The sequence below is a fragment of the Capra hircus genome, chromosome 10 (assembly GCF_001704415.2).
Source record: "Capra hircus breed San Clemente chromosome 10, ASM170441v1, whole genome shotgun sequence".
NCBI classification, from domain to species: Eukaryota; Metazoa; Chordata; class Mammalia; order Artiodactyla; family Bovidae; genus Capra; species Capra hircus.
In genome coordinates this window covers 96483308-96506633 of record NC_030817.1, presented here as the reverse complement: position 1 = coordinate 96506633, position 23326 = coordinate 96483308, and the positions used below count along the sequence as shown (strand labels likewise).

The following is a 23326-nucleotide window of genomic DNA, read 5'->3' as shown; positions in this document are numbered from 1 at the left end:
ACCAAAAAGAAAAAAAGGGGGACTCCTTCCTGAAATCCTTTATGGCAGTCATGTTAGAGTCTGTGTTATTGTAGGTATTCCTTTATCCTGTTCGTGTGCTGGGTCTCCTCTTGCTTGGTTTTTTTGGTTTATTACCTTACCATGGTGGAACATATCTCCCAGTAACTTCTTGAGAAAGAAAGATCATGGGAGATATTAATAAATTTATTTGAGACTTTGCAAGTCTGAAGAGGCTGTAACTTTACATTGACCGCCTATAGAATTCTTGCTGGAAATAACCTTTCCTCAGAATTTTGATGGCATTGCTCTATTACCTTTTAGTTTCCAGTATCGTTATCAAAACGCCTGATGAAATTCTAATTATCTATTCTTTGTGTATTGACCTCTTTTTACTCTCCAGAAAATATGTAGACTCCTGTTTGTCTGCAGTTTCGTAAGTTTCGCAGACCCTTGCTATGAATCTGTTTTCACTAGTTGTGCTGGGTTCTTGATGGGCCCTTTAATTCTGGAAATTCTTGTTTTCTCTCCTTGAAAAATTTCTCAGTTCTTTTTTTCGAGTCTCCTTTTATTCAGCATTCCTCTGGATTGTTGTTCTACTTCTGCTATTCTTTCTCACCTATTTCTCTGCCCTTTGGTCCAATTTTTTGAATAGTTTTCTCACTTTATTTTCCAGTCTTTCCCCTGAATTTTAAAATTTCTCCTCATATTTTTAGTTTACATGAACTCTTTCTAAACAATTTTACTGTTACTGTTTTATGTTATGCTGTTCCTGTTCACAGTTGAATTATCTTTTCTTACCTCACTAGTATTAATGACATATACTTTCTTCTCTCTTCTTGGTTTATTTCCTTTTGGTTGCTCTTCACCTCTAGTTTTGTCCTTAGCTTTTATTTAGAGCTTTCATCAGGTGTCCACTAATCTTTGGTTGACTTCTTTGTAAAAGTGGGATACGAAAAGCTAACTGGAGACTCTGACTCCCTGTTGCTGTTGTTCAGTCGCTCAGTCATGTCCGACTCTTTGTGACCCCAGGACTGCAGCACACCAGGCTTCCCTGTCCTTCACCATCTCCCGGAGTTTGCTCAAACTCATGTCCACTGAGTCAGTGATGACAGCCAGCCATCTCATCCTCTGTCATCCCCTTCTCCTCCTGCCTTCAGTCTTTCCCAGCATCAGGGGCTTTTCCAATGACTTAGCTCTTTGCATCAGGCAGACAAAGTATTGGAGCTTCAGCTTCAGCATCAGTCCTTCCAGTGAATATTCAGGACTGATTTCCTTTAGGATTAACTGGTTGGATCTCCTTGTAGTCCAAGAGACTCTCAAGAGTCTTCTCCAGCACCATAGTTTGAAGGCATTGGTTCTTTGGCACCCCTTTTTCATTGTTGAGCTCTCACATCCATACATGACTACTGAATCCATGGATAGAGGTTGTCTATATGAGCTTTACTTGAGATGGTCAGGCTAGGCAGTTTCACTAGTGTAACAATAGAAACAGCTATAACAGCAGTCTCCCCAAGTCTTTGTGCTTAATACAATGAAGATTTATCTTTCACTCACATTAAGTCTAGTATTAATGTTCCTGATCAGCTAGAACCTTCCTTGTGGGCATTTATTTGTCATTCTTGAGATGGTGTCAAAGGAACTTCTACATCTAGTTACCATGGAAGATAGGATAGGAATTTTTGTGACTGAGAATTTTATTGACATACAGTTGATTTACAGTGTAATGCCAATTTCTGCTATACAGCAAAGAGACTCAGTAATACACATACATTCTTTCTTACAAACATTCTCTTCCCTTATTGTTCATCACGAGACACTGAGTATGGTTCCCTGTGCTACACAGTAGGAGTTTGCTGTTCATCCATCCTGCATGGAGGCCTTTGCCTCTGCTAATCCCAAACTCCCAGTAGTTCTCCCCACTGTATCCTTTCCCCTTGGCAAGCGCAAGTCTGCTCTCTATATCTGTCAGTATGTTTCTGATTTGTAGAGAGGTTTGTTTGCGCCAAATTTTAAATTCCACATATAAGTGGTATCAGATGCTATTTGTCATTCTCTTTCTGACTTCACTTACTGTGATAATCTTTGTGAAGTGAAAGTGGCTCAGTTGTGTCTGACTCTTTTGTGACCCCATGGACTATACAGTCCTTGGAATTCTCCAGGCCAGAATACCAGAATGGGTAGCCTTATCCTTCTCCAGGGGATCTTCCCAACCCAGGGATCAAACCCAGGTCTCCTGCATTGGAACTGAGCTATCAGCCCCATGATAATTTTCAGTCACATCTGTGTTTCATTCATTTTTATGGCTGAGTAGTATTCTATTGTATATATGCACCACATTTTTATCCATTCATCTGTTTGTGTCCTAGCTATTGTAAATAGTGCTGCAAATAGGAAAAGGAGTACGTCAAGGTTGTATATTGTCACCCTGCTTATTTAACTTATATGCAGAGTACATCATGAGAAACGCTGGGCTGGATGAAGCACAGGCTGAAATTAAGATTGCCGGGAGAAATATCAATAACCTCAGATATGCAGATGACACCACCCTTATGGCAGAAAGTGAAGAGGAACTAAAAAGCCCCTTGATGAGAGTGAAAGAGGAGAGTGAAAAAGTTGGCTTAAAGCTCAACATTCGGAAAATGAAGATCATGGCATCCGGTCCCATCACTTCATGGGAAATAGATGGGCAAACAATGTCAGTGTCTGGGCTCCAAAATCACTGCAGATGGTGATTGCAGCCATGAAATTAAAAGATGCTTACTCCTTGGAAGGAAAGTTATGACCAATCTAGATAGTATATTGAAAAACAGAGATATTTGCCAACAAAGGTCCATCTTGTCAAGGCTATAGTTTTTCCAGTGGTCATGTATGGATGTGAGAGTTGGACTGTGAAGAAAGCTGAGTGCCAAAGAATTGATGCTTTTGAACTGTGGTGTTGGAGAAGACTCTTGAGAGTCCCTTGGACTGCAAGGAGATCCAACCAGTCCATCCTAAGGAAATCAGTCCTGAATATTCATTGGAAGGACTGATGCTGAAGCTGAAACTCCAATACTTTGGTCACCTCATGCGAAGAGTTGACTCATTGGAAAAGACCCTGATGCTGGGAGGGATTGAGGGCAGGAGGAGAAGGGGACAACAGAGGATGAGATGGCTGGATGGCATCATGGACTTGATGGACATGAGTTTGAGTGAACTCCGGGAGTTGGTGATGGACAGGGAGGCCTGGCGTGCTGTGATTCATGGGCTTGCAAACAGTTGGACACAACTGAGCAACTGAACTGACCTGATGAACATAAGGATGCATGTATCTTTTCAAATTATAGTTTTGTCTGGGTATATACCAGGAGTGAGATTGCTGGATCGTATGGTAATTCTGTTTTTCGTTTTCTGAGGAACCTCCCATAAGTTGACTGCACCAACTTACATTCCTATCAACAGTGTAGGAAGATTCCCTTTTCTCCATACCCTCTCCAGCATTTTTTATTTGTAGACTTTTTAATGGTAGCCGTTCTCACCAGTGTGAAATGATACCTCTTTGAAGTTTTGATTTGCATTTAAGGAAGACATAGAGATGGCCAGTGTTTTTTTGTAACCACTGGCTTAGCTGGGAGGAAAGAGCCCTATTTTGTAGTATCTGCTGCATGGTATAAGTGCTCCGTTATGGTCAGCTTCATGCTCTCAGCATGGTGTAGTGACATCGTGTGACGGCATGCAGAATGTGGAAGAGATATGCACAGCTGACTTTCAGTTGTGCCACCTCTGGCATGGCATTCTGGGAGCTGACCGAAGTAAAGAACTAGGAATTTCAGCATCTGGCTTGTTGACATTTTCTTTATCCTCCTGTTTTCGGTATGGCAGGTATTTACTTTTATTGCTGCCCTAAGAAATGACCACAAACTTAGTGACTTAAAAATAACACAGATTTACAGGCACACCTCATGTTATTGCCCTTTGTTTTATCACACTTTAACCCAGATTTTGCATTTTTTACAGATTGAAGGTTTGTGGCAACCCTACCTCGAGCAAGGCTGTTTGCACCAGTTTTTCTAACAGCATTTGCTCACTTGTGTCTTTGTGTCACATTTTGGTGATTCTTGCAATATTTCAAATATTTTCATTATTATTTTCTTTGTTATAATGGTCTGTGAGGGATCATTGATGTCACGGTTGTAAATTTTTAGGGGTGCCGCAAACCACAGGCATATACGAGAGCGAACCAAATGTGTATGTTCTGACTGCCCCACTGACCAGCCAGTCCCCTTCTCTCCCCCACTTCCTGGGCCTCCCCGTTTCCTGAGATACAACAGCTTTGAAATTCGAGCAGTTAATGACCTGATAGTAGTCTGTAAGTTGTTCCAATGAAAGGAGGAGTCCCACATCTCTCACTTTAAATCAAAAGCAAGATGTGGTTAGGCTTAGTGAGGAAGGCATGTTGAAAGCTAAGGTGGGCTAAAAGCTTGGTCTCTTGCACCAAACAGATAGCCAAGCTGTGAGCGCAAAGGAAATGTTCTTGAAGGAAATTAACAGTACTATTGCAGTCAGCACACGAATGATGAGAAAGTGAAGTAGCCTAACTGCTGATGTGGAGAAAGTTTCTGTGGTCTGGACAGAAGGTGAAACTAGCCACAGCATTCCCTTAAGCCAAAGCCTAATCCAGAGCATGACTAATTCTTCAGCTCTGTGAAGGCTGACAGAGGTGAGGATGCTGCAGAAGATAAGTTTGAAACTGGCAGAGGTTCATTCATGATGTTTAAGGAAAGAAACCTTAGTAACATGAAAGTGCAAGGTGAAACAGCAAGTGCCGATATAGAAACTGCACTGAGTGATTCGGAAGACTCAAGATGATGAATGAAGGTGACTGTACTAAACAACAGATTTTCCATGTAGACAGAACATCCTTCTGTTGGAAGAAGAAGCCATCCAGGATGGGCCTGACATCAGTGATTCAAAGACTAGGCTGACTCTTGTTAAGGGCTAGTGCAGCTGGTGACTTTCATCTGAAGCTGTTGCTCATTTTCCGTTCCCAGGGCCCTTAAGAATTATGCTAATGTTATGCTAAAATTGTGCTACTCTGCTTGTGCTCTGTAAATGGAACGACATAGCCAGATGACAGCGCATCTATTTACAACATGGTTTACTGAATTTATTTTAAGCCCACTGTTAAGACCTCCTGCTCATAGAAAAAAAAAAAGATTCCTTTCAAAATATTATTGCTCATTGACAATGCAGGTGGTCACCCAAAGCTGTGGTGAAGATGTACAAGATTCATGTCATTTTCATGCTTGCTAATACAGTATACAGGCCACAGATCAAGAACTCATTTTGACTTTCAAGTCTTCTACTTTAAAAAAGATATTTTGTAAGGCTATAGCGGTCACAGACAGTGATTCCTCTGATGGATGTGGGCAGTCAATTGGAAACCTTTAGGGAAGGGTACTCCTTGGAAGAAAAGTTATGACCAACCTAGATAGTATATTCAAATGCAGAGACATTACTTTGCCAACAAAGGTCCGTCTAGTCAAGGCTATGGTTTTTCCAGTGGTCATGTATGGATGTGAGAGTTGGACTGTGAAGAAGGCTGAGCGCCGAAGAACTGATGCCTTTGAACTGTGGTGTTGGAGAAGACTCTTGAGAGTCCCTTGGACTGCAAGGAGATCCAACCAGTCCATCCTAAAGGAGATCAGCCCTGGGATTTCTTTGGAAGGAATGATGCTAAAGCTGAAGCTCCAGTACTTTGGCCACCTCATGCGAAGAGTTGACTCATTGGAAAAGACTCTGATGCTGAGAGGGATTGGGGCCAGGAGAAGAAGGGGATGACAGAGGATGAGATGGCTGGATGGCATCACTGACTCGATGGACGTGAGTCTGAGTGAACTCTGGGAGATGGTGATGGACAGGGAGGCCTGGCGTGCTGCGGTTCATGGGGTCGCAAAGAGTCAGACACAACTGAGCGACTGAACTGAACTCACCATTCTAAATGCTATTAAGAGCATTTATGATTCATGAGAAGAGGTGATAATATCAACATTCACAGGAGTTAGAAGAAGTTGATTCCAACCTTTGTGAATGACTTGCAGGGGAGGGATTCAAGACTCCAGTGGAGGAAGTAATTGCATATGTGGTAGATATAGCAAGAGAACTAGAATTAGGAGCAGAGCCTGAGGATGTGGACGCAGAGTTCCAAAGAATAGCAAGAGAGATAAGAAAGTCTTCCTAAGTGAACAGTGCAAAGAAATAGGGGAAAACAATAGAATGGGAAAGACTAGAGATCTCTTCAAGAAAATTAAGAGATACCAAGGGAACATTTCATACAAAGAGGGAAACAATAAAGGACAGAAATAGTATGGACTTAACAGAAGCAGAACTCTTGCCTAGAGAATCCCATGGACGGAGGAGCCTGGTAGGCTACAGTCGGACACGACTGAGCGACTTCATTTTCACTTTTTACTTTCATGCATTGGAGAAGGAAATGGCAACCCACTCCAGTGTTCTTGCCTGGAGAATCCCGGGGACAGAGGAGCTTGGTGGGCTGCGTCTATAGGGTCGCACGGAGTTGGACATGACTGAGCGACTTCACTTTCACTTTTCACTTCCATGCATTGGAGAAGGAAATGGCAACCCACTCCAGTGTTCTTGCCTGGAGAATCCCGGGGACAGAGGAGCCTGGTGGGCTGCGTCTATAGGGTCGCACAGAGTTGGACACGACTGAAGCGACTTAGCAGCAGCAGCAGCAACATAAGCAGAGCTATTAAGAAGTGGCAAGATTACACAGAACTATACAAAAAAGATCTTGACGACTTGGATTACCATGATGGTGTGATCACTTACCTAGAGCCTGACATCCTGGAATGTGAAGTTGAGAGGGCCTTAGGCAGCATCACTGTGAACAAAGCTAGTGGAGGTGATAGAATTCCAGCTAAGCTGTTTCAAATCCTGAAAGATGATGCTGTTAAAGTGCTGCACTCAGTATCCCAGCAAATTGGGAAAACTCAACAGTGAACACAAGACTGGAAAAGGTCAGTTTTCATTCCAGTGCCAAAGAATGTTCAAACTACCACACAATTGCACTCATTTCCCACTCTAGCAAAGTAGTGTTCAAAATCCTCCAAGCTAGGCTTCAACAGTACTGGAACCAAGAACTTCCAGATGTACCAACTGGATTTAGAAAAGTCAGAGGAACCAGAGATCAAATTGCCAATATTTGTTGGATCATGGAAAAAGCAAGAGAATTCCAGAAAAACATCTACTTCCACTTCATTGACTGCACTAAAGCCTTTGACTGTGTGGATCACAACAAACTGTGGACAGTTCTTAAAGAGATGGGTATACCAGACCACCTGACCTGCCTCTTAAGAAATCTGTATGCAGGTCAAGAAGCAACAGTTAGAACTGGACATGGAACAACAGACTGTTTCCAAATTGGGAAAGGAGTATGTCAAGGCTGCATATTGTCACCCTGCTTATATAACTCATATGCAGAGTACATATGCAAAATGCTGGGCTGGTTGAAGCACAAGCTGGAATCAAGATTGCCAGGAGAAATATCAACAACCCCAGATAGGCAGATGACACCACCCTTATGGCGGAAAGCAAAGAGGAAATATTTTTACTTCTTGATGAAGGTGAAAGAGGAGAATGAAAATGCTGGCTTAAAACTCAGCATTCAAAAAATGAAGATCATGACATCTGGTCCCATCACTTCATGGCTATTAGATGGGAAAACAATGACAGACTTTATTTTCTTGGGCTCCAAAATCACTGGGGACAGTGACTGCAGCCATGAAATTTGAAAGATGCTTGCCCCTTTGAAGAAAAGCTGTGACAAACCTAAACAGTATTAAAAGCAGAGACATTGCTTTACCAACAAAGGTCTGTGTAGTCAAAGCTATGATTTTTACAGTAGTCATGTATGGATATGAGAGTTGGACGTAAAGAAGGCTGACCACCAAAGAATTGATGCTTTAGAATTGTGGTGTTGGAGAAGACTCTTGAGAGTCCTTTGGACTGCAGGGAGATCAATCCTAAATAAATCAATCCTGAATATTCATTGGAAGGACTGATGCTGAAGCTGAAACTCCAGTACTTTGGCCACCTGATGTGACGAGCCGACTCATTGGAAAAGACCCTGATGCTGGGAAAGATTGAAGACAGGAGGAGAAGGGCATAACAGAGGACTAGATGGTTGGATGGCATCACTGACTCAATGGACATGAGTTTGGGCAAGCTTTGGGAGATGGTGAAGGACGGGGAAGCCTGGCATGCTGCAGTCCATGGGATTGCAAAGAGTTGGACAGGACTGAGCGACTGAACAGCAACAATATGATAAAACTTGAACAGATGAGGAGTTGCTTCATAATGATGAGCAAAGAAATGGTATTTTGAGTCAGAATCTACTCCTGATGGGGATGCTGTAAAGAGTGTTGTTAGGACAACAAAGGACTTAGAATAATTCATAAATTTAGTCGATAAAGCAGTTGTAGGCTTTGAGAGGACTGGCTCCAGTTTTGAAAGAAATTTTCCTGTGGGTAAAATACTGTCAAGCAGCACTGCATGATTCCTCCGTTATGAAAGGAAGAGTCCATCGATGTGGCAAACTGCATAGTTGTTTCATATTAACAAATTGCTGTAGTCAGCCCAACCTTCAGCAACCACCGCCCTGATCAGTCATCAGCCACTGAGGCAAGACCTTCCACCAGTGAAAAGATTATGATTCAGGGAAAGCTCAGATGATGGTTAACATTTTTTAGCAATAAAGTTTTCTTTAATTAAGGTATGTACTTTTTTTATACATAATCCTGTTGAATCTTAGTTGCCCACATTATAGAATAAACATAACTTTTTTATGAACTGGGCAACCAAAAGTTTTGTGTTACTCCTTTTATCGCTGAACTGTGGTCTGGACGCAAACCTTCAGTATTTCCACGGTATGCCTTTATATGCACATTTATTTTCTTTATGCATGGACACTCAGGTGCCTTCCATATATTGGTTATTGTGTATAATGTTCAGATGAACATGAGAATGCTTTTATCTTCTCACATTAGTATTTTCATTTTCTTCAGATAAAAACTTGGACGTGAAATTGCTGGATCATGTGGTGGTTCTGTTTTTACTTGTTTGAGGGACCTCCATACTGGTTTTCACAGCAGCTGCAGCGATTTACAGTCTCATCGACCGTGCACCGTGGTTCCCTGCTCTCCACGTGCCCACCCACACTTGAGCATCTTTGTTATAGTCATTCTGACAAGTGTGCAGTGGTACTTCATTGTGGTTTCACTTTGTATTTCCCTGATGATTACTGATACTGAGCATCTTTTTATGTACCTTGTGGCCATCTGTATGTCTTCTTTGGAAAAGTCTATTTAGATCTTCTGTCCTAAGGTTTAAAATTAGGATTGTTTGGATTTTTTTTTTTTTTTTTTACTATTCAGTTGTATGGAGTCTTTATATCTTTGAATATTAACCTCTAATCAGATATATGGCTTGCAGACATTTTCTTCCATTCAGTGGGTTACCTATTCTGTTGATGGTTTTCGTTGCTATAGAGAAACTTTTTAGTTTGTTGTATTCCAAGTCTTATTTTTACCAAGTTATTTTTCTGTTGGAATTTTTATCTTTTTCTTGCTGGCATTTAAGTATTTTTTGTGTGCTAGATACTATTTCTTTTGTCAGTTTTATGTATTGTAGAAATGTTTGTCATGTTTGTAGCTCTCTTAATTCTTTTTGTGATGTCACTTCAGCATTAAAAATGCCTACTGTTGATGTGATCAAATTTGCAAACCTTTTCCTTTATAGTTACCATTTCCTTTATAGTTATCATCTGTGTCTTGTTTAAAAGTCCAACACTATTACAATGTTATAAAGATATTCTTCTGTATTATATTTTTAGATTTTTGTAGTTTCATCGTTGACATTTTTTTTTTAACTTAAAACTTTTTATTTTGTATTGGGGTATAGCCAATTAACAATGTTGTGGTAGTTTCAGGTGAACAGCGAAGGGACTCAGCCATACCTATACATGTATCTACTCCTTTGAAACCCCCCTTCCATCTATACTGGCATATAACATTGAGCAGAGTTCCATGGGCTATACAATAGGTCCTTGTTGGTATCCATTTTAAATACAGCAGTGTGTGCATGACCTTCCCAAACTCCCTAATTATCCCTTCTCCCTGCCTTCCTTCCCTTCAACCTTAATTTCATCTTCTAAGTTTGTAAGTCTCTTTCTGTTTTGTAAGTAAGTTCATTGGTATCGTTTCTTATAGATTCCACATATCAGGGATGTCATATAATGGTTTTGCCCTCTGTCTGACTTCACTCATATCACACTCGAGGTCCATGCATGCTGCTGCAAGGGGCATTTCATTCTTTTTTGGCTGAGTAACATTCCATTGTGTATCTGTACCACATCTTGTTCATCCATCCCTCTGTGGATGAACTTTTAGGTTGCACTGACATTTATTTTTAATCAACCTGGGACCGATATTTGAGTATAACATGAGAGCTAGAAGTTCATTATATTAGAACAAAACCAAAAATTTTCATCCTGGGACCATTTATGAAAATGCCCTTCCATCCCTGCTAATCTGCACGCGTATTATGTTTAAAATTAAATTATTATACTTATGTGTGGGTGTGCTTCTGGCTCCATCAGTCATTTTCCCTATTTCTGCACCAATATGTTATCTTAATTACTGTGGCTTTATAATAATTCTCACCTGGTCAGCAGGTCCTCTTTTATTCTGCTTGAGTGTCTGGTTATTCTAGCCCTCTGTTCTCATCTATAAATCATATTTTGAGTCATAATCAGGTTTTCAAGTTTATCTCCCACACCCATGTTGAAATTTTGATTAGAATTAACCTTAAGTCAAACTCCAGTACTTTGGCCACCTCATGTGAAGAGTTGACTTACTGGAAAAGACTCTGATGCTGGGAGGGATTGGGGGCAGGAGGAGAAGGAGACGACCGAGGATGAGATGGCTGGATGGCATCACTGACTCGATGGACGAGAGTCTGAGTGAACTCCGGGAGATGGTGATGGACAGGGAGGCCTGGCTTGCTGCGATTCATGGGGTTGCACAGAGTCGGACATGACTGAGCGACTGAACTGAACTGAACTGAAGTCTTTGGAGCATTTTGGGGAGTTTGAGCATCTGTATAATATTGGATCATTCAGTCTATAAACATTATACATATTTTCATTTACTTAGATATTCTTTACCTTTTTCCAGTAAAGTTTTACATTTTTTCTTGCAATTTTTTTGTTTCCTTTAATGCATGGTTTTTGATGGTATCTTTTTAAAATTGCATTTTGCAACTCATTCTTGCAGAAGTTTAGAATGGCAGTAGGATTTTTATGTAATGTCTTGGTGTTCTTATTTTAACTGTTTATTGATTGTATCACTTCTGTGTAAATGATGTTAGATTTTCTGTGTGGAAAATCTTTTTGTATATGAATGACAGTTGTGTTTCTTCCTATGAAAATAGGCCTTTGAAATCTGTTATCATGTCCGTGATTTTCTTTATAGTTTTATTTTTATCACCCCCAAATTTTTGTCAGACACAATGTTTAGTTTTCCATGTGTTTGAATTTTATACTAATGGAGTGATTACATATTATTCTGGTACTTGCTTTTCTTCCCTACTGTAGACTGAATTGTGTACCCCCTGCATTTACTTGTTGAAGCCCAAACCCTCAATTTGATTTGGGGTTAGGACTTTGGAACTTGATTAGGTTTAGATGAGATGATGACCATGGGGCCCTCATGATGTGATTAGTGCCCTTTCCAGAAGAGATACCAGAGAGCCTGTTCTTGCTGTTTCTCCCCATAAGGACATGTAAGAATGCAATGAGCAGGTGGTTGTCTTCAAGCCAAAAAGATGCCACTCACCAGAAACCAGCTATCCTGCCACCTCAGTCTTGAACCTCTAGCTTCCAGAATTGTGAGAAAATACGTTTCTGTTAGTTAAGTCATCCGTTTGTGGTATTTTTTTTATTTTAATGGCAGCTTGAGCTCTGGTAACTCCTTTTTCCCACATTAATTTTTTGAGAATCGTTCATATTGGTGGGTATAATTTACTTAATTTTCACTTCTTACAGGACTCCACTGTATAAGCATACTGTAGCTTACGTGACTGGTGAACATTTGGGCTACTTCCAGCTTTTTTGCTGTGATTGTTGGTGCTGCCTTTGTGAGCATTCTTGTGTCTTTCTTGGTATACAGGTTAAGACTTTGTTATGTGTATGTAGTTGTCAGTATTCTGCTGTTTTTGAGCTTCAGGAACAGGGGTTTCATATGGGTTAGCATTGTGCCTAGGAGTAGAGTGCTGAATTGTAAAACTTCTTGCCCGAGTGATTTTACCATTTACCTTTCCACTGGTACCACGAGAATTTCTGTGGCTCCATATCTTTGTCAACATTAGATATTGTCATACTTGTATATTTTTGCTCATACGGTACGTATCGAGTTATTTCATTGTTACTTTAATTTGTATTTCACTTCATAACTAATGAGGTTTAGCATCTTTTCATTTGTTTATGGACCATCATATATTCTTTCCTGGGAAATTTCTTGTTCATGATTTTGCCCAATTTTATATTGCAGTGTTTGAGAAGCTGATTCTTTTTTTTACTGGCATATGAACTGCTTGATGAATTTAGTAAATATTTGTTGAGTCAATTCTTGGTTTTAAGCTGTGCTTACATAAAGATAAGTAAGCTGGATAAACTCTTACCTCAGTTTGCACTTAAACTTACTTAATTGAGAGCACCAAACTTCTGTTCTTTCTTTTAAATATAGATTAGCTCCATGAATTGTTTATAACACTATCTCTTTGTTTCAGTTTACCCATTTGTACAATGTACTTTGACTAGTTGATATCTAGTTTCCCTTTTACCAGTGTCTACAATTCATGTGTCTTATATTTTTCTTGTTAGTTTTTAAAGCTGAAAAGTAAATTTTATTACACTGGAAAATATTGAGTGCTGCTTTTTTGTTATGCTTTGGCTTTTTTTTTTTTAAATTTTGAAATGTTGGGGTTTGTTTCTATTAAGATATAATAGGTTAGTTCTCCAAGGACTATTCTCTTAGATGAATTGCCCAGACAGATTACTGTCTTTTATTTTCAAATTTTTATAAAACTGTTAAACCTAAAGATTGGACTCTAACATATATGAATTATTCTTTCTCAGAGTGAAGATACACAACAGCAAATCATCAGGGAGACATTCCATTTGGTATCTAAGAGAGATGAAAATGTTTGTAATTTCCTAGAAGGAGGATTGTAAGTAAAACATTTCATGGACATTTCTAATCTTTGACTGTATGAGTAGAGTATCACTGTTTAATTGTTTTATTGTAAAATTTCCTAATTTGATCAATTGGATCGGGAAATTAATTGCCTCTTATATTAGCTATAAATCTAACTTAAATAATTTTTAAGATACTTAATCTTTTTCTTTTAAAATTTTTATAAAGGCATTTTATATAAAGGTAATATGTTCATATGGCAAAAATTCAAACAAATATAAAACGTAAACCAAGTCTCCCTCCTCCAACTTTAGTCCTTCTTCCCAGTTTCTTGTGTATCCTTCTAGAAAATTAGTTTTGCACTAACATACAAGAATGTAAGGCTTCCCCAGTAGTTCAGCTGGTAGAGAATCCACCTTCAATGCAGGAGACCCCGGCTGAATTCCTGGGAAGATCTCCTGGAGAAGGGATAGGCTACCCACTCCAGTATTCTTCGGCTTCCCTGGTGGCTCAGATGGTAAAGAATCCATCTGCAATGTGAGTGACCTGGGTTCAATCTCTGGGCTGGGAAGATCCCCTGGAGGAGGGAATGGCAACCCACTCCAGTATTCTTGCTTGGAAAATCCCATGGACAGAGGAGCCTGACAGGCTACAATCCATGGGGTCACAAAGAGTTGGACACTACTGAGCGACTAAACACAGCACATAAAAATAGAACATACTTATGGGCTCACACATGTGTTTTGCTTATCATGTTGCTTGTTTGTGCTTACATTTTTAAAAGCTTTGCATATAAACCCATTTAGAGCAATCTTATTCTTTTTAATGACTGCAGAGTACTCCTTAGGGTGAATGAACCTGCTTTCGTAAAAATTTAGATAGCATCTTTTATTTTATATTATGAACAATTCTGAAGTCTACTTTTCAGATATTATATATGTATGTGTCTAGATAAAATAAGTTTAAATTCAGATAACAGACTTTTCTGTTTTTAAAATGAATAAATAAAATTGCATATAATTAGTTTGCCAGCTGTTATAAATTTAAATTAATGGGTGTCATGAAAACAGTTTGTTCTCAAATGGTTTCATAGATGTTCCCTTCCATGCTTATATCTTTAATTTCTTACCAGGATATTTCCTCACTGACAATTCAAAAAACTCAACTTTAACTGAACTTCACTGTGAACAATTAGAAATTAGTCAGAGAAACCTACACTTTTCTGTATTTTTAAGGTAGATGATGTATATTATAAAGAATAGTTTTCATAATAGAGAATTCATTCATACCTGACCATAAATTGCTTTTTGTCATGTAGAAAGTTTCTTGCATTTCTTAAAAGGTTATATCATGTTGCACTTAAATTTGCAAATACACATATGATTTATAAATTTTGCTGTTAACTCAAGGCCTACAATTCCATAGCTGATAGATGTACCTGCTTTCTGTTTTTGTATTTTAATTGTACTTCACTTATGTTGCTTAAACTTCTGTAGTTGACTTGTGTTTGCCAGTACCATCATTTCCCTCTCTTCCAGTCTCCTGACCTTCTAATCTCGTAGGAAGTTTATCAACCAGCACAGTGTACTGCCTGTGGTGCATGTGCAAGAAATTGATTGATCTAGCCAGGGCACTGTTTGATCCAGAAAGTATGGCTTGAATTTGTGATTATTCTTTTCAGCCTTATAAAAAGTAGAAAGCAAGTACTGCATCCGAAATGGGGTGCACATCTGATTTAATACTAGTGTTGTTGCTGACAAGCTGCTTTTCCTGGTTAGGTCACTAAAATTCTTTGTACCTCAGTTTTCTCCTCTTATGTTAAATGAGATATTTGGACTAAGGATTTCTAGCATTCTGTGCTTTTTATATTGTGTGTTACATTCTATACGAGAATTTGAATCAGTATTGTACTATATAGCTTAAAGATGAAATTATAATAAAGTGTGTTTATATTAATATTTTTTCTTTCAAAAATTTTAATTGCCATTTTAAAACTTATAGTTTTAAAATATTCAGTCTTCTTTTACAGCAGAGCCAGACAGAAATGTAAGATAAATGACAACACTGCAGATTCAGGAAGAGGCCTGCTCTCTGTGCTCTCTTTGTCCCTTTCAAGGGTCAGGTGCAAGGACAGTGCATAGTAAATACACAGGGAACCTTTGAAGTGCTTGTACATATTTTTACATTGCATATCTTGTCTAGATAGTAGGAGTTTTCATTCTTGTCCGAGATAATTTTCATTTTTGGTATTAAAGGATGTAAAATAATAAATGAGTGTATACTTAAGGAAGTTGTTCCTGCAAACTTGTGAATTTAGTATTACTTTTACTGAGTAAGAAATAGGGACTTCCCTGGAGGTCCATGTGCAGCGGGCATGGGTTTGATCCCTAGTTGGGGAACTGAGACCCCACAAGCCTCAAAGTGAGCCCAAAGGAAAGAAATAGTTGTTATTTTCCTGGGTCATCTTTGAATGTTCAGTTAGTTCTCATTGTGTTTAGCTTTGATTTTTGTAAACTTAACTATGGAATAGCTAAACTATATGTAGAAAAATGTGTTTATAATGATTACATATTTTTAAAATGCTGAAACTCCAATCCATAAAAAAAACTATTTGGCAAAAGATTTGAGTATCTCTTAGCTCAGTTTTCTTGTGCTTCTACTCCAAAACAAAATGTGCTTTTGGAGAAGAACTTGATAGTAAGTCTATCCAAAACTGAAGAAGAAATGTCCTTCTTTTTTTTTTCTCCTAGTTGATAATCAGTCTCAAGCTATGTAACTTACTGTGACCTATGGGATTAAATCTAGTAAGCACTTAAAAATGCCCTATGGACTCATTTCTGCCTACTTCTGTGGCCTAATCATGTATATCTTTCATTGATTGAAGCTTTCTTTTTCTTTCTTGAACATAGATATTTCATTCTTGATGAATTTGCTTTTTTATTAGTTTACCTGTATCTGAAATGTTCATCTCGAAATTTTTCTTGTCATTAAATGTCAGCCGAAACATCAACTCTTTTAACTCCCAATCGAAAGTAGCAAATCTGTCGGTGTGGCATTGTCCTGTTTTGATTCTCTAAGTAGTTCCTTCCACCTACGTAGTTCACTTTTTCTTATTTGTCCATTGCTTCTCACCCACGCTCAGTGCCTGACACATAGCAAGTGCTCAGTAAATAATTGAGTGAATGAACTAAGGTGAAGCACTGGCATCTTTTACTTGACTTCTCTGAAGATAACAGCCCCCTAGTTCACTTGAATGCGGTGTCATTGTTACCTTTCATTTTTTAGAAAGTTTAAAAAAAATTATCAGTTTGCTTGAGTTAACGAAAATGTTTTCCAGTTTGTTTCTATAACATTCCAATTGTTTTGTTTTGCCATTTAGATTAATCGGAGGATCTGACAACAAACTGATTTATAGACATTATGCAACATTATATTTTGTCTTCTGTGTGGATTCTTCAGAAAGTGAACTTGGCATTTTAGATCTAATTCAAGTAAGTTAACCCTTGCCTCTTCCTGTCTTAAACAACAACTTTGGCATTTTTGTTTTATAAAACTTCTATGTTCTTAAATTTTCTATAGTGATGTTTTGTCTGATAAGAAACAAAGTATCCCATAGTAGATGCTGAGTGGGTTAGAGAGGGGTGAGGGATGTAGAAACACACAGACTGGTTTAATCTGGTGGGAACTGACGACAGCTAACGTCTCTGTGCCCGTTTTCCTGTTCACGTAAGTCACCAGAGGAAGCCCTTTACCACATGTATCCAGATCTAACCCAAACCTGCCCCTTCCTGTCTCCTGCAAGTCTCCCTTAATGTCCCTGTAAACTCAAGGTCAGTTATCAGCAAGTTCCTTCAGCCTCTTCTGTTAATATTGCCTTCATCTTTTTGCTGTCAGTTAAATCTGGCTTCCCTGATGATAATACCTGCCACCTTCTTCTTAAACAGTAGTTTTCTCTCCTCCTTTCTTCACTTCATTGACCCTGAAGGGTGTTCTCTTTGCTTTTCATTACTTTTTCTAGACTTTTTTCTCTTCTGAAACGTTTCCAAACTTTATCTCATGTTCTCAAACTGTACCACTTTCTACCCATGCAGTAACCTCTCACTCCCACTCCCTATTCATGGGACACTTTGTCAAAAACTTTCAGTGGTCTGAGATTTTACTCTGCCTGCAAGCAAAAACTACCACGGTTTCATGGATGCTAACAAAAGACGGAGGGCGGGGAGTGGTGTTTCTGGTGTAGAAACAAAGGACTTCGTTACTGACAGCAAAAGCAGTAGCCAGAGTGACAGCATTTGCTTTCACTGGTTACTCAAGTCCCACTTCCTCAAGTGTGACTCAGTAAGGTGTCTTTTCATAACAGACACCAGGCATGTCTGCCCATGTCCTAGAGGAAGAGAACCTCTTCCAAGCAAAGGAAACGTATCCTTTGCTTCGGAGGGAAACGCTGTCTATTTTCCAAGGCTGTTGGCTATACAAGTTTGCTTGGAAAGTTAATCCACAATAAAGGTAGTTAGTATCTCTGTTCAGATGTTGTAGAGGAATGGAAGACCCATGGAGAATTGTCTCCAACAGATACTAGTTCTTAGTTCCATGACATTCACTCTGGTACTACTTGTATTATAATTCTTGGGTATTTCCACATTCATGTGGGTAATTCATTCAGTACCCTGGTATCTTCAAACTGAAATTCCTCTTCTCCAATGAATTTTGCCCATTATCCCACTTCACTACTCACTTCTAGACCGTGTGTTTATCCAGACTTTCCCTCACAGTTTCCACTCTCTGCTACCGTCTCTTATCTTTTCATATCACAGTTTCTATTACTCCAACGGTTCTTTGAGCCTGTTGGGACCCTCAGTTCTTTTCTTTGTTTCTTTTTTTAGGATAAAAATATTTATTGACAGTTTTCTAGCTATAGTTATATATTCTAAACTATTCAATGTTTATTAATAAATAAATGGCAATTTTAGAAAAATAGATATTTCTAGGATCCTGTATTCTCTTCCTGTGTTTTTTGTCTTTTCAGTGGATCTTTGGGATCTTCTGTCTTTTAAATCTATGTTTTTCTCACTTTCCCTGATCTTCCTGATATCTTACTTTCCTTGGCCAGCTTGAATTCCATGGTCAATCCTGATACTCACAGGCTTGCATATACTCAGCTTTTTGCCTATACCCAAACATCTGAGTAAAAAAAGGTAACCATACATGCTGGCCTCACTTTTAATTCATGGTCCCAAACCTTAGGGAGTCCTTAATGCCACCCAGTAATCATATTATATTTCCCCGGTCATTTCACTCTCCCACACTCCTAGACAATGGCTGATACATTCTCCTCCTTTCTCAAACCTCTAGCACTTCTCCAGCATACAGCTTCCCTAGTTTGTTAGGCAGAAGGGAACCAGAAGGGAACTTCCACAGACTCTGTATCTGCTTCCCTGCACTCTGTCCTTTCTGTAAGAGAAGAGTGAACTTTGTTCCTAGCTAAGGCCAGCTCCCCCACTTATATACTCGTCTACTTCCTCCTCATTGCTCTAGCATTTTTCTTCTCTTCTAGATTATTCCCACTAGTCTATAATGTGTCAATATGTTCTTCCATCTTAAAAATCCTGTCCCTCCTTCCTTCTCTAGCCACTGCCTTATTTCTTTCCCTCTCCTTACAGCAAAACACTTTAAAAATATTTTCTATATGCAGTGTCTTAAATTTTCCTTCTCTCATTCTTTCTTGAATATGTTCCAATCAGGTTTTCCAGCTCCGCTATTGCTAAATCTAAAGGTGCTTCTCAGCCTTCCATTACTCGGTCAAGATTATTTAGCACTCTCTTCTTCATGAAATATCTTCCTCACTTGGCTTCTAGGACACCTTGCTTGTCTGGTTTGCATCCTCCTACTCTTAGTTGCTTCATTTTAGTTTCTTGATCTCTCTCATATCTTCTTTGGCAAAAACTCTGGTGAGTATACAGAATCCACTTAGTACCCTCTGCACTGCCTCCACAGGGTCCATGCCGCCATCAGCTCTTGCTTGGGTTATTTCAGTAGCTTTCTGACTGGTCTTCCTGCTCCCACCGTCTTCTCCCTTTTGTGTTTCTTAGTGGAACAGCCAGGGTGATACTGTTCAGCATGTTGTGTTTTACACTTCCGTACTGAATTCTCCAGTGGCTTCCCCTCTCACGCACAGTAAAAGCCAAATTCCTTACAAATGACCCGTGAGTCTCATAATCCGACTCTCCTCCCCACGCCTTATTGCTTACCTCCATTTTCTGGTGCTTTCCCCTTTGCTTCACCCACCCTGGCCTCCGTGTTCCTCAGATACACCAGGCATGCTTTTACTCACAACCTTTGTGCTTGCTGATCTTCCTACCTGTATTGTTCGCCCTTCATTGATTACTATTTTGATATTATTGCTGATCTTAATGGATATGACTGCATGGTTATTACTGCTCGGATGGGAATTAAAAACCAAATATCCTTTGTCATATCTGAAATCCATCATGTATTTATGAAAAGTGGAAACTGTGTCTTGTGTTTTGCAAGAATTTTTAGCCATGACTATTTGAAATGTTGGTGGTATGTCTTGATCCTAAATAAAATACAGAGAAAAGAATTTCAGGAGAATTGTGTTACCTTTCCATTTCTAATGTAGATGAGCTGTTTTTATAAGAAGATCCTATTGAGTTATTACATGTTGATCTATTATGTCACAAAAAACTTTCTGTAATTTGCCTTACAGAGATGGGTTCTATCAACTCCCTTGAACGTGTTGGCAGTTCTGTAGTCACTGTCTTGCCTCTGTGGTTACTACATATCTTTAAAGAAGAGGGAGTGCCGAGCATGCGCAAGTTAGTCATTAAACAAAAATTGGTTGAGTGAACAGAATGGAAGGGAGTAGCTTATTGTTTCTGCTTCTGTCTCATGAAACAAACAGCTTTTCAGAGCTTATTTAGAACTGATTTTCTGGCGTTGTTCATCCTCTAGTTTTGAGAAAGGCAAGTGTAATACAAGTAAAAGTGGAGAATTATATAAATCAAGAGAGTTTAGATCAAAACCTCTTGGTTTTATATTTTTGTTAGAGAATGGGTCAAGAAAACTTAATCAACATCAGTATGTGATGACTAAATACATGTTTCATTGTGGTTTTTTGAATGTTAAAAACAGTACAATTCAAATGATCATTGGGCACTTTTATTAGTACTTTTGTACAAAGATTTTGTGTTTCTAAGGTACCAGTGTGTTGTGTCAGATTTGACTTTTTATCTTATGTAAGATCTGAAAGAAGGACTTGTTAATACCTTCCATGTGAGATTTATACGAGCATGCCACCAAGCTGAATAATCAGCTTTTATTTTCTTTTAATTCTTTGTTAGTCAGGGGGAAAAGGTGGCCTTTTTTTCTTTCTTGTGTGTGCTATTTTAGTGTGATACGGACTGCAGTATAATCCAGTTTCAGAGTTGTAAGCTAGCCTTTTTGAAGTCCTTTCTGTTGTAGCATATCTTCATTGGAAGTGTTGAAATATTTACACAGAGTGAGAATAGGACTTCATTAAATATTCATGTTGGTTGTTTGCGTTATTTATAAGCAGAGTGTCCTCAATTAATTTAGCATGCCCCGCTGATAACCGCTGATAATGGAGGCATAAAAGTTTACTCAGTAATTCCAAATTTTGTAACCGCTTTCTGCTACACGATGTCGCATGTAGTAGTTATGCAGTGTCAGTCTTGTTCAGTTATAGTTAGGAAGAAGTGGAGAATAAACTGCTAAACTTTTCTCTAAATTTAGAAAGATATGTTTTGACCTTAGTGTTATAATATGTATATAAACTAGAGTTCTTATATATATAGCATCTGTCAGTTCTGTAGTACTGACTCTTACACTGACTTTTGTGAAGTTATTTTACTTATTGCTATTAATGCTAACTTAATATGATAGTGAGCCAGTCATTTAATGCTTACAGACCTTGGGTTTTTTTCAGTTGTAAAGTATGCCTATTTCAGTGTACTACCTATCGACTTCATGAGTTGTTAGAAATACCAGTCAATTAAAGCACGCTGCTGCTGCTGCTGCTGCTGCTGCTGCTGGTAAGTCGCTTCAGTCGTGTCCGACTCTGTGTGACCCTCTGTGTGACCCCGTGGACTGCAGCCTACCAGGCTCCTCCGTCCATGGGATTTTCCAGGCAAGAGTACTAGTGATTAAAACCATTCAGGCCCTGCTTGTACTTTGGGCAAGTTATTTAACCTCTGGGGCTTCCCTGGTGGCTCAGAGGTTAAAGCTTCTGCCTGCAGTGTGGGAGACCTGGGTTCAGTCCCTGGGTTGGGAAGATTCCCTGGAGAAGGAAATGGCAACCCACTCCAGTATTCTTGCCTGGAGAATCCCATGGGCGGAGAAGCCTGGTGGGCTACAGTCCATGGGGTCACAAAGAGTAGGACACGACTTCACTTTCACTTTCAACCCTGATTTTGCTTGTCTGCAAAATGGGGGTAATAATAATAACAATAGCTCATAGAATAGGTGAAAGCGTTAAAAAATATATAGTGTATGTGAAGCCTGTTGCTAAATGACTGGCATATAGCAGTCAATTTTTTTAGCTGACATTATCGTTAAAGCACGTATTTATGAGGATAATGTATAAAGTATTATTCACTAATACACAGACTGAATTGGGTAAAGCAGTCTTATTTGTCTTTTTCATTTTTACGAGAATTTGGGCTTCTTTTTATCCTATATGGTCTTAGATGAAATCTTAGGAGGAATTCTGCTTTGTGATAGAGTTATGTGGTAGGGATAGGCATAATTGAAGAAACTTATACGCCAAGAACACTCAGCTGAAGATTCTCTGGTCTTTGCACTATCGGGTAGGAAGCTGTGCTGATATAGACACCGCTACGCATGGAACAGTGTGCCAGCGGAGGGCTCACACCTTCCACCACATCATTTTTCTCTTATTACAAAGGTCAGCTTCATTGGAAGCATCCTAGTCCACACTACTGCTGCTGCTGCTAAGTCGCTTCAGTCGTGTCCGACTCTGTGCGACCCCATAGACGGAAGCCCACCAGGCTCCCCCGTCCCTGGGATTCTCCAGGCAAGAACCCTGGAGTGGGTTGCCATTTCCTTCTCCATCGGGTGGCATATACATTACTTAAGCTTTGAGCTGTACATGTGGAGGTGCCGCCTGTTTTTAAGAATTGTCTGGGAAACCTAACTGACCAGCTCTTGAGAACTGTGGGAAGTTGCAGCTTCCCTGTTGGGGACTGAGAAGGATAAACCCCTGGTTTCAGAGAGATGAATTCTGGTGCAATTCCTCCTGCTGGAGGAAGAGGGAACTGTGGTGCAATTTGTTTCTTTTCTGGGTGTTCCACAGTGATCCAGGCACACCCAGGATCATTTTAGGAAAATTCCATTTTAGGCATTCCACAGTGATCCAGGCACACCCAGGATCATTTTAGGAAAATTCTAGTTGTTCCACCAGACTGTGTTACCAGAGTATTAGAAATTTAAGACTTGTTTTTTTATGTATGTAGGAAACCAAAAAGTAGTTCTGTAAACAATTTGAATCAACACTGATAGGGTGATTCAGCATTCCTAAAATCTTTTTCCTATCTTATTTTCATTGTTGAAATATTGAAATTACTTCAATATAATAATTGAAGTAATGCACTTTTCAGTTATTTCCATTGCTGCTTCTTCATGATAAATCCAGGTGTCAAATTTGTTGATGCTCCCTAGTCTATGGAGAAGGAAATGGCAACCCGCTCCAGTACCCTTGCCTGGAAAAGCCCTTGGACAGAGGAGCGTGATAGGCTACAGTCCATGGGGTCGCAAAGAGCTGATCCCTTTCCCTTTCCCTATTCTAATTTACACGTCTAATTGACCTCTCAGCAGTCCCCTTGGGAGGCATTACAGTGTCAGGTTGGTGTTTGGAGTTTGATGGTATGGACTTAAGTATTGGTTATGTCATCTAACAGTTTTGTAACTTTGAGTAAATTACTTAGTCTTATCCATCTCAAATTTTCTTGTCTGTAAATGCTAATATCCATACCTGCCTTGCCAGCGTTGTGATAAGAATTAGAGATAGTGTATATAAA

At 39.2% G+C, this 23326-nt stretch overlaps 1 protein-coding gene across 2 annotated transcripts in view; it reads left to right on the top strand.

The window, feature by feature from the left end:
* Positions 1 to 23326, top strand: part of AP3S1 (adaptor related protein complex 3 sigma 1 subunit) — a 72177-nt gene that overhangs the window by 16203 nt on the left and 32648 nt on the right. For both annotated transcript variants that reach the window (XM_018053721.1, XM_018053722.1), the window contains exons 2-3: positions 13193 to 13284; positions 16630 to 16741. In XM_018053721.1, coding sequence (XP_017909210.1) covers positions 13193 to 13284; positions 16630 to 16741 — 204 coding nt within the window. The remainder of the gene's footprint in view (positions 1 to 13192; positions 13285 to 16629; positions 16742 to 23326) is intronic.